The sequence below is a fragment of the Dermacentor albipictus genome, chromosome 2 (genome assembly GCF_038994185.2).
Source record: "Dermacentor albipictus isolate Rhodes 1998 colony chromosome 2, USDA_Dalb.pri_finalv2, whole genome shotgun sequence".
NCBI lineage: Eukaryota > Metazoa > Arthropoda > Arachnida > Ixodida > Ixodidae > Dermacentor > Dermacentor albipictus.
Genome location: NC_091822.1, coordinates 202,183,450 through 202,199,447, shown reverse-complemented (window position 1 = coordinate 202,199,447; position 15,998 = coordinate 202,183,450). Strand labels below are relative to the sequence as shown.

General features: G+C 41.3%; 1 protein-coding gene across 3 annotated transcripts in view; it reads right to left on the bottom strand.

Moving 5' to 3' along the window:
- mTor (serine/threonine-protein kinase Tor) overlaps positions 1–15,998 on the bottom strand; it is a 504,957-nt gene that overhangs the window by 217,966 nt on the left and 270,993 nt on the right. For all 3 annotated transcript variants that reach the window (XM_065435416.1, XM_065435418.1, XM_065435417.2), the window contains 5 exons: positions 14,533–14,586; positions 11,166–11,252; positions 10,888–11,055; positions 6,919–7,031; positions 4,757–4,871 (listed from right to left, as the gene is read on the bottom strand). In XM_065435416.1, coding sequence (XP_065291488.1) covers positions 4,757–4,871; positions 6,919–7,031; positions 10,888–11,055; positions 11,166–11,252; positions 14,533–14,586 — 537 coding nt within the window. The remainder of the gene's footprint in view (positions 1–4,756; positions 4,872–6,918; positions 7,032–10,887; positions 11,056–11,165; positions 11,253–14,532; positions 14,587–15,998) is intronic.

Below are 15,998 nucleotides of genomic sequence, written 5' to 3'. Positions count from 1 at the left end.
GCAGAAGAGGGAGCAAACAGAGTGATGTAAACTAGATAAAAGCAGAAGATTAGTCACAATAGGCAACCAAGCGTTGGGCATCGCTCTAGCAAGGGTGTTTGAGAGACGAGGACTTGCCATGATCATTCAACAGCAAAGATAACAAATTTATGCACACTCCTTAGTGCAACGAAAATACTAAGCTGAAAAAAATGTACATATTAAAAAAAAAAAGACAGCCACATGTTGTATGGTGCGGCCAGAAAATTACATTCGGAAATAGTCTGAGGAAAGAAGGAGAACTTGTAGCTGTCTGTCCTGGGATAGATAGGTGTTAGTGTATCAGGACAATGGTGTTGTGTATTCCTTATGGAAAGAGGGCTTACATAAAGTGAAGGGTCCAGAGCCAATTTGTGGTTAATTAGATTATATGAAAAATCTAGCCGGTATTTCTGCCTTCTTTGTTCAAGCGAGGGAATGTAGTTAGCTAACATTAACTCTGACGGCGAGTACGAACTTTTGAATAAAAAACAGAAAAAGTGTGACACAGGACGAGCAAGTAAAGAGCACAGGACAGAGTGCTGTCCAGTGCTCTTTACTCAATCGTTCTGTGTCGTGCTGTTTCTGTTTTTTTATTCTAGCCCACCACTAGCCCACCAACACATGCTCAGTTTATTCTAAAGATGAACCAACCAGCCCCTTTGAACGCACTGTCAACTGAACTTTTGAATTTTGAATAAATAAAACAAACAGACTTTCTCTGTATTCTCTGGAGTTTTTAAATATTGACTTTAGTATAGGAATCCCATGTGACGCAAGGATATTGAAGTTTTGGCCGGATATAGGTTAGGTAAGTGAGCAACTTAACGTATGAAGGGGCATTTCTAAGTTTGTGTCGCAGATAAGTTAGCTTGCGGAAGGCAGAAGAACATACGTTGTCAATGTAAAGGTTCCATGAAAAATTGTTAGTGAAAGTTACGCCAAGGTGCTTGTAACTCTCAATTTGCTTTAATGGAATAGATCCCATTCGATACATGTACTCCAGGGGGTTCTTTTTATGCAATATGTGAAGAGAGACAGCTTTATCTGTGTCTGCAGCCATACCCCATTCTTTGAACCACAAAAATATATTATTCAATGTAGAGTTAAGTTGCCTCTGATCTTCCGCGGACTTAACAGTATGAAATACAATGCAGTCATCTGCAAACAGTCATATTTGTGTCCCAAGTTTGATGACGATAACAGTTATTGATATATAAAAGAAAGAGCAATGCAAGAATGCCCTGTGGAACACCTGAAGTGAATGGCAGATATACTGCATTGTGATCAACAACTGAAACATACTTTTGGCGGCTATCCAGATAGTCTGTAATCCAAGCAATTATGATCTCTGGAAGGTTAATGTTTCGTAATCTTAGAATTAGTTTTTCTTGAATTACACTATCGAAAGCTATAGTGAAGTCCAAAAATACAGCATCAATTTGACCACTGCCATCCAAAGCTTTGGCAATTGAATCGATTACTATTACTAATTGCGTGACAGTAGAACAGCCCTTTCTGGAGCCATGTTGAGCACTTGTTAGTATGAAGTTTTCTTCTAAGAATGCACTAATGCAAGCTGCGATTTATTGTTTGACATTTTTGCAGCAAGATGATGCCAATGATATGGGGCAGTAATTCTTGAGCAATAATCGATTTCCTTTCTTAAATACAGAAACAATTCGAGCCATCTTCCTATCTTTAGGCACATTCATGCATAACAAAGACGCTGTGAGCAATATAACTATGAACTTGGCAACAGTTTTGGCGTATCGCCTAAGGAACACATTCGGGATGTTGTCTGGACCAGGAGTTGTTTTGGTTTTTAAATTGAGTAACATAGACACAATGCCATGGTAAGAGATAAAGTTCACGTGATGCTGTTTAAACACTGCAGTGCTTAAAGATGGGCCAGAACTTGCACGGGGGAATACGCTATGAAAGTAATTGTTAAAATGTTCTGTGATGCCATTCAAGTCATTAACAATGGTTCCATCAACTGCTATTTCGGGGCAAGCCTTCTTGCTATCGCCTAGGTAACTCTAAAACTTATCTGGTGCATTCTTTATAAAGTTAGGCAATATCACGGTAAAATAAAAATCTTTTGACTCACGTACAGCGCACGACAGCTTTTTTTTTTTGTAGTTCAATGATAACGACTCTGTGAGGGTGCTTCTTTTTATTCGTTTGATAGATGTGAATTCTACAGAATATACGTTACCCTAGCTTGGCCAAGTCATTCTGTTGGGAGAGGATACGTCTCCGTTTTGTCTGGAAGTCTTTCTGCCACTAGACCTATAGCAAGGAGATTTTGATTGAACAGATGCCTAAGTATAGCTTGTGGCTACTCGTTAATTATTCAGACTCTAGGGCACCAGAGCTCCTGATTAAGATTCAAGGTTCAAGTGGCCATTTTTGCGTTCATGAAGAAAGACAAAAGTGTCATATCAGATAATGTAGACAGGCAGAAATTATTGCATGATATAAGCTGGATTTGTTACTATAGAAAGTTGTATTCAGACTTGGAAAACCCTGCAAATTTACTGAGGGCAAGCATATCATTGTGCTGTACTTAAGTGGCAGAGTGACAGCCTGGTGCTGGCAGAACTGCAGTCATCAATGTCGATGAGCTCCAAAAACAGACGAAGTCGGAATGGCTTTTGACTAATGGCTTTTTATCACAAGTGGCCTGTGGATATGCAGGCCACGAACAGGTTATAAATGCTGACTCTTTGTGAACTCTAGTAATGTGCTTACTGAGAAAATGGTAGAAAGGTGTGTTGGCAGAAACCTTTAAACAAAAATTATTCAACACAACCAAAATGAAGAGCCTAAATTGAACAAGGTTGCCTGCAACATTTACTGGCAATTGCAACCATATGCATCGCACATAAACTGCACTTGCAATTCCATGTTAACTGACTTAAGCACATTTAGATTTTTTTTTACTCTATTGGCACTGTAAAATACAAACTATTTACTTCTAGGGGGGTGCAAATACTGGAATGTCACCGAATTGAATTGAATAGTGAATGTTCAAATAATTCGATTTGCAAGTCGAATATTTATTATTTGATTTTTCATATTGACTAGAGGTGCGTGAATACCAAATAGTCAATTTCGAATCAAGAAAAACAAAACAAAAAGCAAGCCAAATATTGAATCGAATATTGAACATTAGAAATTTTAAAACAAGCGTTTTTGCTTCAAAATATTGTTAAAGAAACACAGTGCTTTACATGCTCAGGAGTCGAATCACATTACTTAACAAGAATCTTGCTAGCTATCAGTAACTTGGGTACCTATGAATTGAGATGCATAGTATGTTCTACTCTCATTAAAGTGGACACTAAATTAGTATGCCCGCACAGATAAAAAATCAGTTTATATATGAAGGTCTGGAAAATACTTTTATCGATGAAATGACTGTCAAATAAAATTAAGTGCTTTTTTTCCTCTGAAACTTAAACTTCAGTACATAGAAATCAAGATATACAGTACAGTATTATTAGAGGGAACACCAACTTAGTATGCCAGCACTAATTACAGCTCGGTTCTAGTATATGAAGGCCTGTAAGATGTCTTTTTTTATGACTATAATTTCTGTTGAATAGAATCAAGTGCCTTTTTGAATGACGTTTTGTTGTACTGATTACCAACGAGGTTCTTGGCTAATATAGTTGACCTGTGTTTTGCAGCAATCGTTTATTTATTTCCTAGAAAGTTTTGCTTTTCTGTTTTTCTCCAAAATGCAGAAGAGCTAACCCAACTTTAAGGCAGGTGGATTATTGTAAGGCCAATCTGCCCGATGGACAAGAGGACCGTGCATCACGCAACTCTATCACCACTCCACGCGTACCTGGAGCCGACGGTAAAGAACAGGCACCGTCTGTGCCATTTTATTGTCAGGTTCGGAGTGACTTGCCACCAGTCAAAGAATCTGAAATCTGGAGGATGATGGTAAGCTCACGACGCTCGTTACCCCTCACCCCTCATCCTCCTCATTCATCTGCCGCCTCTTGTTTTCATTTGGGAGGTGGTTTGTCAGAATTCAGAGTGTTTATTTACTGATTTATTTCACATACTTTCAAGGCCTGAAGGCGTTACAGAAAGGAGTGGAGTTGAAAACGAAAGTAATGTAGCAAAAAAAAATGTATGAACAAAATTATTAACAAAAGGCATTCTGAACAGCGGTTGCGTGGCTGCTGCGAATAGATCTGTGTTGATTCGGCACCAAACTGTAGCTTTGGTTGCCAACGCCCGATAAAGCTGCGCCGATTAGGCCTAACAGCTGAGGCAGCGTGACCGTGATGAAAATTCGCCACTGGAGATGCTGGCCGTTGTAGTAATGGGCCACAAGCCATCAGGGAATGCTTGGCGCTAATATGTTCGTACGGATGCCTCATCAGTGATCGGTCCTGAGATGATGCGTGTGGGTTAGATTGATGGCTATCGAAGTGTTGTGAGATTAATAGGCGCGCATATCCAACACGATCTGCGTGCCTATTGGCGCCTAATTGGCCCAATCTTCGCACAGGCTTTCTCACTTAATACAGGCGTCTAGCAAATGACTGATACCACATAAGATTGAAGTTTTTAAAATACAGCACATGAGATGAGCAAGCAAATTGGTATTTAGTAATAAAGCTATGCCTGTAGATCTATTTCGCAGGCTAAACACTCTGTGCATGCGACGACTCATTTACATGTCAAAATCTTCCAAGGCCAATGCACTTACTGAGCGCAACTCAGGGGTGGTGTCAAGGGTCCGGACTAAGGGATGAATGATACGGGCCGCAAACTCCGAAAAGTCAAGGGACTCCGAGAGAATATCGATGGTTTCCAATGCAGTGCTGCAGAGGTAAAAAGAAAATGTTACAAAGGTTGTCCAAAATGTCCCCATGTTGTTTTCCCATCTTTACCACTAAAGTGATAAGCTAACATGTTACAGCTAACAGTAACACATAAGTGATAAAGCTAACATATTTAATTTTCTGCACTCTTTGTAGATAAGAAGAACAGAAAAAATAAGTGAGCTTATTTTTATACATAAATGGTATTCATTTATTGACAAGTGAAGTGAGCAGCCAGAGTGTACAACCAGAGTAGGGGTCAGTGCATTCCCCTCTCCCCCCCCCCCTTCCCTAGAAGAGATATTCGTCTTCTGTCGCCACACTCTCATTGCAACTTGCCACATTAAAAAGTAAACAAAACAAAAACTAGAACATTACAATTTGTAGCAGTTAATACACAAGCTACAGAAGAATGCAACTTTCTGTCTGTGTGAGCAAAATCTATATAAGAGATTGAAAAAAAAAAGGACAAAACAAGGTAACTTGCAACAAGAAGCAATGCATGCAACACTTAGCTAGCTAATAAAGAGAGCATTATAAGTGTCATTTCTAGCAGCAAGTGCAGTAGTCTTGGTTAAAAAGGTGGGTACATTGATTACCACACACTGCAGTAGAGCCTCATTCATACATTTTGGAAAAAGCACAAGAAAAAATGTAATAACCATAAAAATATATGATTTGAAGCAATTAAACAATTTCTCAGACTCGATTGCAGGTGATATCTATGCAATGGGAAGCGTTACAGCACAAGACACTGACAAATGCCGAGCTGGTGAGACCCACACTGCCCGAGCCACACATTGTTACTTTTGCGGCTTTGGCAAGTTTGTTTGCACTCCTCGAATTTGGCCTGGGTCAACAGTGCCATAGGGAGAGAGAGGCATGTTGTTGAGAAGTTTTAATGTGCCCATTCGGTGAGAGACATCAACACATGTCAACTGGGTGTAGTCCAAGTGGCCTGAGGCATGTTTTGTCGTTTTCCAATCGCCTAGTATTACAAAATGGCAATGGAAAAATGAAGTAAAATCTAGCTGGCGGGCAATGCCAGAACATGATGCCGCCCAAGCAAAACATAATGTCAACTGCATTGGGCCTTTTTTGTGTTCTCAATGGTAAATATCGGCACAGGGAAATCATACAAAACAGGATTGTATCAATCAGGTTCTACTGTATACAGGAATAGAGTGGCTGCCACTAGATAAACCTGTTTTTATTCTTTATATTTATTCTCTATTCAAACAGGACAGAAAAGACAACCACATTACTGCATATGTGGCACACAATAAAGACACTGTCATGCACTACAACTTCAAACAATTCAGACCAACAGTTACTAACAATTACTAACAATTTTCTAACAGCTATAAGAATGGCATGCTGGCATGTGTAACATTACCATGCATTACTTCTGCAGCTTGAACAAGTACATGAGTACATTGATTAGGCTTTCTGTTCAGCATCACAAAACTTTCAAATACAAGCTTACATCTACAGCTGTAACAACAATGGCCTTTGAGTCCATGATGTACATCGTAGTCATATCCGTGAATGCAGTCATTTAGACAATGATCTATCTACCTAGTGATCAGGTAACACTGTATTTAATGGGGACAAAAGTCCCCAGGATGCAAGAGTGTCGACCTTATTGCATCGGTGCACTATTCGCCGGGATCAGCTGTGCTACATTTTGCATGCAAGATCGCCGAAATACACATATGCAACCCAAGCTTTGCGGCGCGTCGAACGCAGATGATAGTGGGGCTGATCTTGACAGATAGTGCAGTGCTAAATTCACTTGATGCTTGCATGTCCTGGGCACTTTGTCCCCGACAGTACATGACGTCTGCTATTTGTACTTCAGTGACAGCGCCTGCTCTTAATATAAAGTTAGCACTTTTGTGCATACTTCTTATCATGTGCTACATCCCTTTTTGCACAAAAGTAACAACAAAGAACAATATAGCCAGGCTCTTCCCTTCGTTAACACTAGCCCAAGTGAGACAGCTAGCCAAGTAAGCATGAAACACATCACATACAAAGTACTTACGCTCTGACATTCTTGGGGACATCTGGCGAGTCAAACAACTTGACAATGGGAGGCAGTATGAGGTGCAGGTAGTCATCGAGGTTGCAACCGAATTTCTGCAGTGCTGTCAGCAGCTGTGTTCATTACAAGATAGAAATGTAAATCAATACCTTGAAGAACACCTTTAAGCTTACTGCAACAATTGAAACATGACCAAACCAAAACCATGGAGACAACTTGCCCGATCTCTAACATTGTTAAACCAAAACTTGCTTGGCCTATACTGCATGGACATGATTGCATGCAGATTCATGCGCACACACACACACATGCAGGAACTCTTATCAAGTAATGGCAACGAAAATGTACTCCAGTAGAAGTGAACTCCAGAGATGCAACTAAGTGGCTACGCTTTAACAAGCTATTCGATGACTATGGACAGTTAACATTATGCACACTGTAAATAACATTTCTCTCCTTTGCTGCAGCTACGATAAACTGATCAGGTAAAAGCCGCTTGAAGAAAAGAAACATGAAATGTAGCAAAGATACTTAGTAGCAATGAAGAGAAAGCTGCAAGAGTGGAGCTTTCACACATTTATTGTAGAAATTTGGTGTAAGGGACAGATGTGACACAAAGAAAGAAGGATCACAACAATGCTTTAAGCCATGTCTTTTTTCTTGTGCTGCACTTCTAAAATGCACTTCAATCAAACAGCCCAAGTCTAAATCCTGCTATATTTCACACGTGTTAGTGGCCTGCCAAGCAACACTAGGCAGTTTGAGCAGCTGACTCTCCTTCTCCCCTTACTGTCTTTCTTTCCCCTTTTCCCCACATGTAGGGTAGACAACTGGGTGAGACCTTGGTTAACCTCCCTGCCTTTCTCTTTTGACTCTCTTAAAGGGCCGCTAACCAGGCTTCATAGAAAACTTTGGTTACATGCTGCAAATTGTTACGTGCTAAGTGTTCTACTGCAAGAATTTTTTAAATTAGTTCATTAATAGTCGAGATGGAAATATTTCAGTGCCACGAATCCATGACTGCAGAAGGCGAACGTCACTGCCAACATAAGACACTCTCTCCACTTCCCTGTCTAGCCTCTGAAAGCGAAATTCTTTTACTGTGTTCTCCTAAACCAGAGCTGGAGGATCACGTGACGAATATGTCACGAGCCCCACCTTCTGTTATCTTTCTCTCACGTTTTTGTTGAGTGGCGCACTTCTGGTGATGGTCTCGCATGTGAGCTGTTGCGTTTGTCTTGTTTTGCGCAGCTGACAATTTTGCGTGCTCTGCATAAGAACATCTGATTAGTGGTATAAGTCAGTGCCACAATCATGAGCACTGAGGCAGACGCAGCTCGATTGCGGCAGTGGAACACAGTAGAAAATGACATAGTTTTGTTCTCTGCATGCGTGACTGTATGACGTGGGAACAAGCAGACAAAACGGAAGTACACCTATCTTGCTACAGTACGAAGTAAAACCAAAACATTCAGACGTTTGGTTTGTATGTTTTATTATTTCTCTAAAGTTTAACTTGTCTATTGAAGCAACAGATTAAACAAATAACTGATGTTGCCTTGAATAATTCTCAAAGTTGCGTGTCACAGTGAGCGACATCACAGCACTGCAATGTATGTAAGCGCACTTGTGTGACAGACATTAACTGTCTGGCTGGGAGTGCGGCGGCCGCAAGGAGATGGGCAAACAGCATTTGGTTTGAAATTGAAGCTCTTTCTGCAGTATATAGGGATGTAATGCCTAGCAGTCACGATTGTTAGCGGACATTGTATGCAGTGTGCTCCTCAGCTCAACATGGCCAGACCTGGTAAGAAGCCCTTTAAGTAGCTAAGCTGTGTTCAAAGTGCAAAGTACATATGCACTTTGAATGAATGACTCGTTGTATACTCTGGACAAAGCTCCCTTGACCAAGCTCTATGCACTTTGAATGAATGACTCGTTGCATACTCTGGACAAAGCTCCCACGACTAAGCTCTTCAGACTCGTTTCTAAGAGTCCTAGTCGACTCCCTCAACTTCTGTTTTCTCAAGAGTCATGCACAGTGAAACTTCGTTACTAACAAGACCACATCATGAGCTTTTCATATGAACAAATGTTCAGAAATTCCCTGCCGACTTCTTATAGTTTCAATGTAAAAATATTTCAGTACCACGTTCTTCAGAATACCGAACTTTTCAGAATAATGATTGTTACTAAGTTTCCCTGTGATGTTAACAATGCCTCAGTACTATGAACTAATATTCAGAAATTTAGGTTCTCTTAGATTTCCTCATATCCTTCATGACAGCCAAAACAGTACGCTAGCAGATGACAAGGCAGAGAAAGTGGACATTGCGGCGCATGGCTTCGGAAGATCTGAGACAGCATCCAAGAAAAAAGAATGTGGGCAAGTGGAGGCGATGACGCATAAGGTTGTTTGAATGCATGGTCCGCCCAGAAAAGTGTCACCTAGCAATGCAGGCGCGTCTCTTCCTTCTTACAGCTTTCTTTCTGCGCATGCCTCTTTCTTTCGCACTTATTTCTGCGGCCGTATTGGCTCCGCGTGGTGTAAAATGTAACCTCCATACTTGTGGGAATTCCACACGGCTACACTTTGCACTTTCCAGACGGTATCATTTATGCGCACTTGCGCTTTGACATAATTCAGGTGACCGCCTTGAGCGAGACAGTTGTGGTGTCCATGGCAAGAAATGTGAAAAACAAACAAAAAGCAAGAAACATTGCGCTTTGTAGGCAACATACCTTTATGTCGGTATTTCTCTCAGTGTCAGCGTCTGTTTTACGCACATCAATTTTATTATGCGGTGCTTCGGTGGTGCGTGACGGCACAATTTATGGAAAATAGCAACAGCGCATGCTGAGAGCCAACAGCGACTTTTTCATGAATAGCTCATATGGTAACAACTTATGAACTGATGGGTTGATGGGCAGAATTGTTTATTTTGGGGCTTTCACTATAACAATTTTTCAGAATAATGAACAATTTACCATGGTCCCCTGATGTTCATTATATTGAGATTTCACTGTGGAGCCTCTGGATTGACATGTGAAGCAGGGTGGCTAACCACACTGAGAGGGCAACTGCAGTTTACATTCCCAAATACGATTGGTTTCTAGATTTGTCTACACAGCGTGTGTTACCTCCTTTTTTTCTGGAAGTCTAAATTTATGCAAATGTTGCATGTACATACATTTTGCTGAACAAACTACATATGCTTTAATGCCCAAGGACTATAATCAGGCTACAATAATGCAAACCTTCACACGAGCTTATCATGCTGGCTTGCTGGGTTATGCAAAAGCAGATATTGACACGTGTACTTGTTTATCTTCCTCCACTGACCGCTTGGCTAACAAATGTTAAACATTATCGCTTGGCACAGGAAGTGCCTGGATGTATCGGGAGTTTCTCAAAAGTCATCGATGATTCTATCCGTTGTCTGTTGCCACCAAACCTTGTGTGCTTTGATTGCATGCGCAACGTGAATTGCATAGTAGCAACTGTGCTGGAAAGTTAGTTGAATCATTTATAAAAGCCGATGCGCTTGACTCGCAGATAAAATTTTCAATGATTGCCGACTTTGCTTGCCGCTATCATTGGGCTTGAGTGTTACTTGTTTTGCTAGGCTTAAGTTCGCACAATCAAAAATTAAATTTGTAACTCACAGTTGTGACACTGCATCGTTTTTCCATGCCACTACAACGTGACAATATTATAATTTTATTTGATGGCCTTGGCTGCATGACCAAGTTGCTGTAATGACTTTTGTAGCTCCAAACTTCTGCTTCATTGTTAAAGGAATCTTCACTGGGCTAAAAGGCTGGCCAGGTGTGTCTCCCCATATTGTAGCACTTGCCCCACTGTCAGTGACCCTCACATTTGGCTTGATGGCTTTAGATGCATTCGTGGCCACAACACTGCACATCTATTTAGGCAGCTGTCTAGCATTATGAGTTGATGTGAGAGACCTTAGCAGTGACAGCCCTGTCTGCGCTCATGTCGTGCATGAAAACCTTGAGGGCATGGGGCACCAGCTTGGGCAGGTACACCTTGAAGTCTGAGCCAAGGGAGGTCACAATCTGCTCCACCAACATGATGATGGTCAGTTGGATCGGGCTGTTTACGGCCCAGAACTCCTGCACAGGCACAATATATGTAAAGCATGTCTTATGTGCACTACATAGTGTCAAGATAATACAGAAAAGGAGAGAAAGATTTATTAAATTTAATACAATCAATAACTTACCTTTATGAGGGCAAAGATGTCGTCTAAGTAATTGCGGATGTGCTGCTTCACAATGGCAATCAGCTGGCCAAGCTGCCGGAAATGGAACTGCAAAACATTTGTCACAGTTCACAATATGATTGATAATTGCCAGTAATTTTCTTAGCTCTCAACTCAAACAGTGCCAGCAGTTTTGGGACAGGAAGAGGCTAAACAGCAACACTAGGTGCATTAGGCATGAGCCAACCTATTTGGGCTTCTGGGGATCAGAAATGACTTGTTGTAACATAAACATTCGTGTGTAGGCTAGCTGGTTCTTGAACATTGAAGCCAAGGTGCGCAGAATAGTTGCTTCGAAACACACAAAGTAAAAACATGAAGACGCACAAGATGATACATCATCTCTAGTGTCATTGTGTTTTTACTTTGTGTGTGTTTTGTATCAACTATGCAGTGCAACATAACATGCCTTCTAAGTTGCAATATCATGAAAAATGAAAGACAAAGGAAATAACTGAAAGAGGTTTATAAATAAGACATCACATTGGCACACTCTATAGAAATAAATATAAGCAAGAATTTACACATGGGAAAATTATCGATCAAACAAATGTAGAAGTTTTAAATCCAATGTGAAGCCACTGTAAGTAGAGCATTATGCAAAGTTAATTGCAGAATGTGTTCAGTTGTGGCACAAATACCAAGATACAGTAGACTTCTGTTAATACGACTCTGGTCAATTCAATACCGACCCACCGACCCAAAGTCCCAGCCAATGCCCCCATATTTATATGGAATCAGACTTTCGTAATTTTGATCCTGAAATAAGCCTTCGCCAGATGATTTGAACTTGGCTGGTCATCACGGCACGTGCCTGACCCCAATGGTGACCGCAGTGGCGAGTCCAAAGCTATAGCAGCCGTGTTGGCAGCGTTTAACATATATCCTTTCTCATCAAAAATGCCTCTTTTCAATCTGCCGCAAGAAAATGTTGAATAATCAGTAGCTCACAATGAATTATTACAGTATTTACTTGACACTAACAAACAGCTTCTTTTTCCCAAGGAAAGTAGTTCGAAAATTTCTTGGGTGCAGCAATCTGATATGATACCAAAACAGTGTTCACAACAGCCTACAAATGGAACCGGCCTAGGCAGTGTCATCACCACTGCAATCACAAGATAGCAAGCATGGATGGCAGCAGAACGAGTTCACACATAGCGTGACAATGACACACTCCTTTCAGTCCGACCACGAAAGCACATTCAGACGATAAGTTCTTCTACATGTCAAGCTAGTGACAACAAGTGGCATCGCATGCTCTTGGCGTTCCACAGAATTGCATGCACTGTAGGACGGACTGCCGAAGTGGTTAGCCTCAGTGTGGGACACCAGCCTGTTTGTGATTATCACGGAGTCATCTGATAAATACAGCATATGAAATGTGCCAGGGACCTTACGGAGGATGAAATGTTGTAGTTCTTCATAGACAGCGATAAAGTGCTGTCTGAGAGTGATGACGACGGAGAATGAGAAAATAAAGTTCCATTCTGCGAAAGTACCACTGAAATTTTTGTTCGGATCCGCATATAGTACGTGGCGAAAATTTGGAATGCTAATGATAACAAAAAAACCTCGTATTATACGTGGGTTTTCACGGTAAATATTGCTAGTTTCATCTTTATTTATGCCACAGTTAGACGCGTGCCATGTTTTCCTAGTGAAAAAATTAGAAGCGCGTTTGATTTCTGCTTTGTTTAGGAGCTCTGATGTCATTTTTACATTCGTTTTCTACTCTCAACCCATAAGAAGTGGGTGCGCATTTGATTTGGGGACATCTTAGAATCTTGGCAAATACTGCCAAATAAATTGGCTGTGTTTTTTGGTGCTTTTTCTGCCACTTGTTTAACTGGACCCACTGAATAATTAGACCAATTTCTTCAGTCACATCAGGGTCAAATTATTGGAAGTAGATGGGCAGCATTACTATGCCAAAAATATCATATTTATGGGAAGATAGGTTGAACATGAATACAGGTCGGCTCTTTTATGTATTGAACTCACTGAAAAACAAAAAATAGTAATTCAAGTATAGGTGGATCCAAATCTAAAAATGAAAAACATGGAACATGGTACACCTTTATCTACCGTAAGCTTGGCTACTAAATTCCAGTAGTCGATGACATAAGTTCCATCCTCATCGACACTGCCAGAAAAACTGTCCTCGTCGGATGCATCACAGAGAACCTCGGCACTCCAGATGACATTGTCCCCAGTGCAATCAAGTGTGCTGGGTATGCAGCAGTTCTTAAAGCCAGTCTCGATGATCTCCCAAATGGCTTTACGACCGGTGCAACGGTGGAAATCCGTTAGCTCAATGCTCTTGCTAGCGCTGTTTATGAATATAGGTTGAGATTCCCTGACCACAAATATACGCTGATAGCTTATTTTAGGCAACATTTACGAAAAAGAAAAAACAAGATCAACCAATATTCGAATAAATATGGTGAGTTCGTTTTGTGCCTACAGTGCCTTGTTTCCAACAATGTGCTGCTTTCTTTGTGCACAGTGTTCAGCATGGCAAATGCAGGAGGAACCCATCATGCTTCGCATGCTCAACACAATATATCGCACAAACTGATCCTGCACATTTTTGTGCACACTTGTTGAATAGATGCACTTACCGCAAATATATTTTTTAGTCTATGTGACCCAACATTTTGTTGCAGTTGACTTCAATGATGCCAATTCATAAAATATTGCTTAAAAAAGTTATTGTGGGAGAAAATGAAATAATTTGCACTACTAGAGCCCCTAAACATATTTAACAAAACTTAATTCAACAAGATTTATGGCTGCAAGTCTGACTCAGTTGAAATAAGGTTGGCTTGTGATGCACTAAATGAAACAGCTTCTCAATTGCAAGACCAAATACTGCAGGTAAATATGTCTCAAACAACAGCATCTTGAATATGTAGTACAAGAATGTAGAGTCACCCACAAAATTTTATGGACCACGGGATCTGAGCAAAAGATGAATATATCTACAGGCTCACAACGGAGCCTGGTGTTCGAAATGTTCGCATTTCAAGCCGCTGCTAGTATATGCAAACAACATAGTGATGTAGAGTTTTACTGGCTACTTTTGCAGGCTTCTTGGAAATTCAACGCTTTACTAGATCCCGTTGTCCATAAACTTTTGTGGTTGACTGTATACATATTCCCCAGTACTGTATTCATTATTCACACAATGGCGGATGTGCATGAAGTGTTTCACCCGTGTCTGTCTCACAATCCTTGTGTTTTGTACTGGTCTATTACAATAGAATACAAACGTGCCCAAAATTACACTCCTTCAAAATGTAGATACATTATCATATGAGCTTACCTCCCTGAAGCTGGCATCCACAGTGCGTACCACATTAAGCAGTGCTGGCAGAACCTGTGAGAAGTGCGAGGGATGGGCGGTTAGCTAAATGTGTAGATCATTAGGGGAAAAAAAAAAGGAAATAAAATAGAAAGCCCACAAATTTGTACATGCACTGGTTCTCACAGATACACAATGAATGACTGTTTTGCCTCCTGATATTACGATAATTACACACAGTCTTGTGCAATATGATAAAGAGGCAGGGGAAGTCGGCAGTAGTAAAATGTCAAAGCAAAGGCGAAAGCACACGCAATTTGATCGACAGCTGCGGAGGAAGGAAAGAATTAGGAGGGAGCATTGGGCAACACGACTGCAGCCAAACAAGTTGGTGCAACATGTGATCATCACTTCAAAGTGTGTGGTGGGTTTTAGTGCTCCCATTATGAGGGTAGCACCATGGCAGAGCAGCCAAACAGGTGAGCATTGATTAAAAACTACCAAGAACGAAACTTTCTTGGCCATTACTTGCAGTCTCAGAGGTCGTATGTTGGGTCAAAGTTTTGAGAGAAAAAGTCAGGGGAATGGCTTCACGGAGAGTGACTTGCCAAGGCATGACATTATGCTCCTTTTTAATTCATTTACTTACTCTATGTTGACAACTTCAAAATTCTCTTGCTTCTTTCCCTGCCTTTGCCCAATACCAATACTGTAGATCCTTTGTAAAATCTCTCAGCAGCTATGTTAAAAGAAATAATTTGGCACACCAGAGGTTTTTAGGAGGAGGCACATGTGTTCATGGGCCCCGGCGTGCACCTGTTCCACTGCAGCTTGCAAGTATGGTACAGTAAACGCTTGGTAATTCGAATTCCACGGGGATGCTATGAAAATTAAAATTACACAAAATGCGCACTAATGAAAGTCAGAGAAAAAAATTGACTCAGTTAACGTGCATACATAGTCTGATGTAGGGTAAGCACGTGTGCGCACACGCTATGTCAGGTTGGCACGCGCACACACTACATCACGTTGGCAAGAACAGCGTCTATAGTCTGAAGCACTGGCACAGCCAACGTAACCGGACACAGCCAATGTGGCCTGACATTGAGATGGCTCTTGCTCCATCCATGCATTCGTTGCGACGACTGCGCCGCCCCACAATGCATGGCGAGGGAAAAAAAAAAGAAAGGTGCTCTGGCGCGAAAAAAATAAACGCGCAGCCGCTACATGCGCAGTTGAGGCCAGAGAGAATGCACCTCTCCCCTCTGGCCCTTATGTGCGAGAAGACGGCGCACTTCCTCTTTGCATTCATCCCTTTAGTGTGGGCAAGACTGAGCTGCCGATCGTCGCCTCCCCTCGCATGCTTTCATTCACAAATACAGCGCAAGGCGCGCGGTGATGGTGTTACCGCCCTTGGACTTTATACAGAACCTCATGGTAATGCCGACACCCGCACCATGGTAGAAATGCGCTTGGAGTGTCCATAT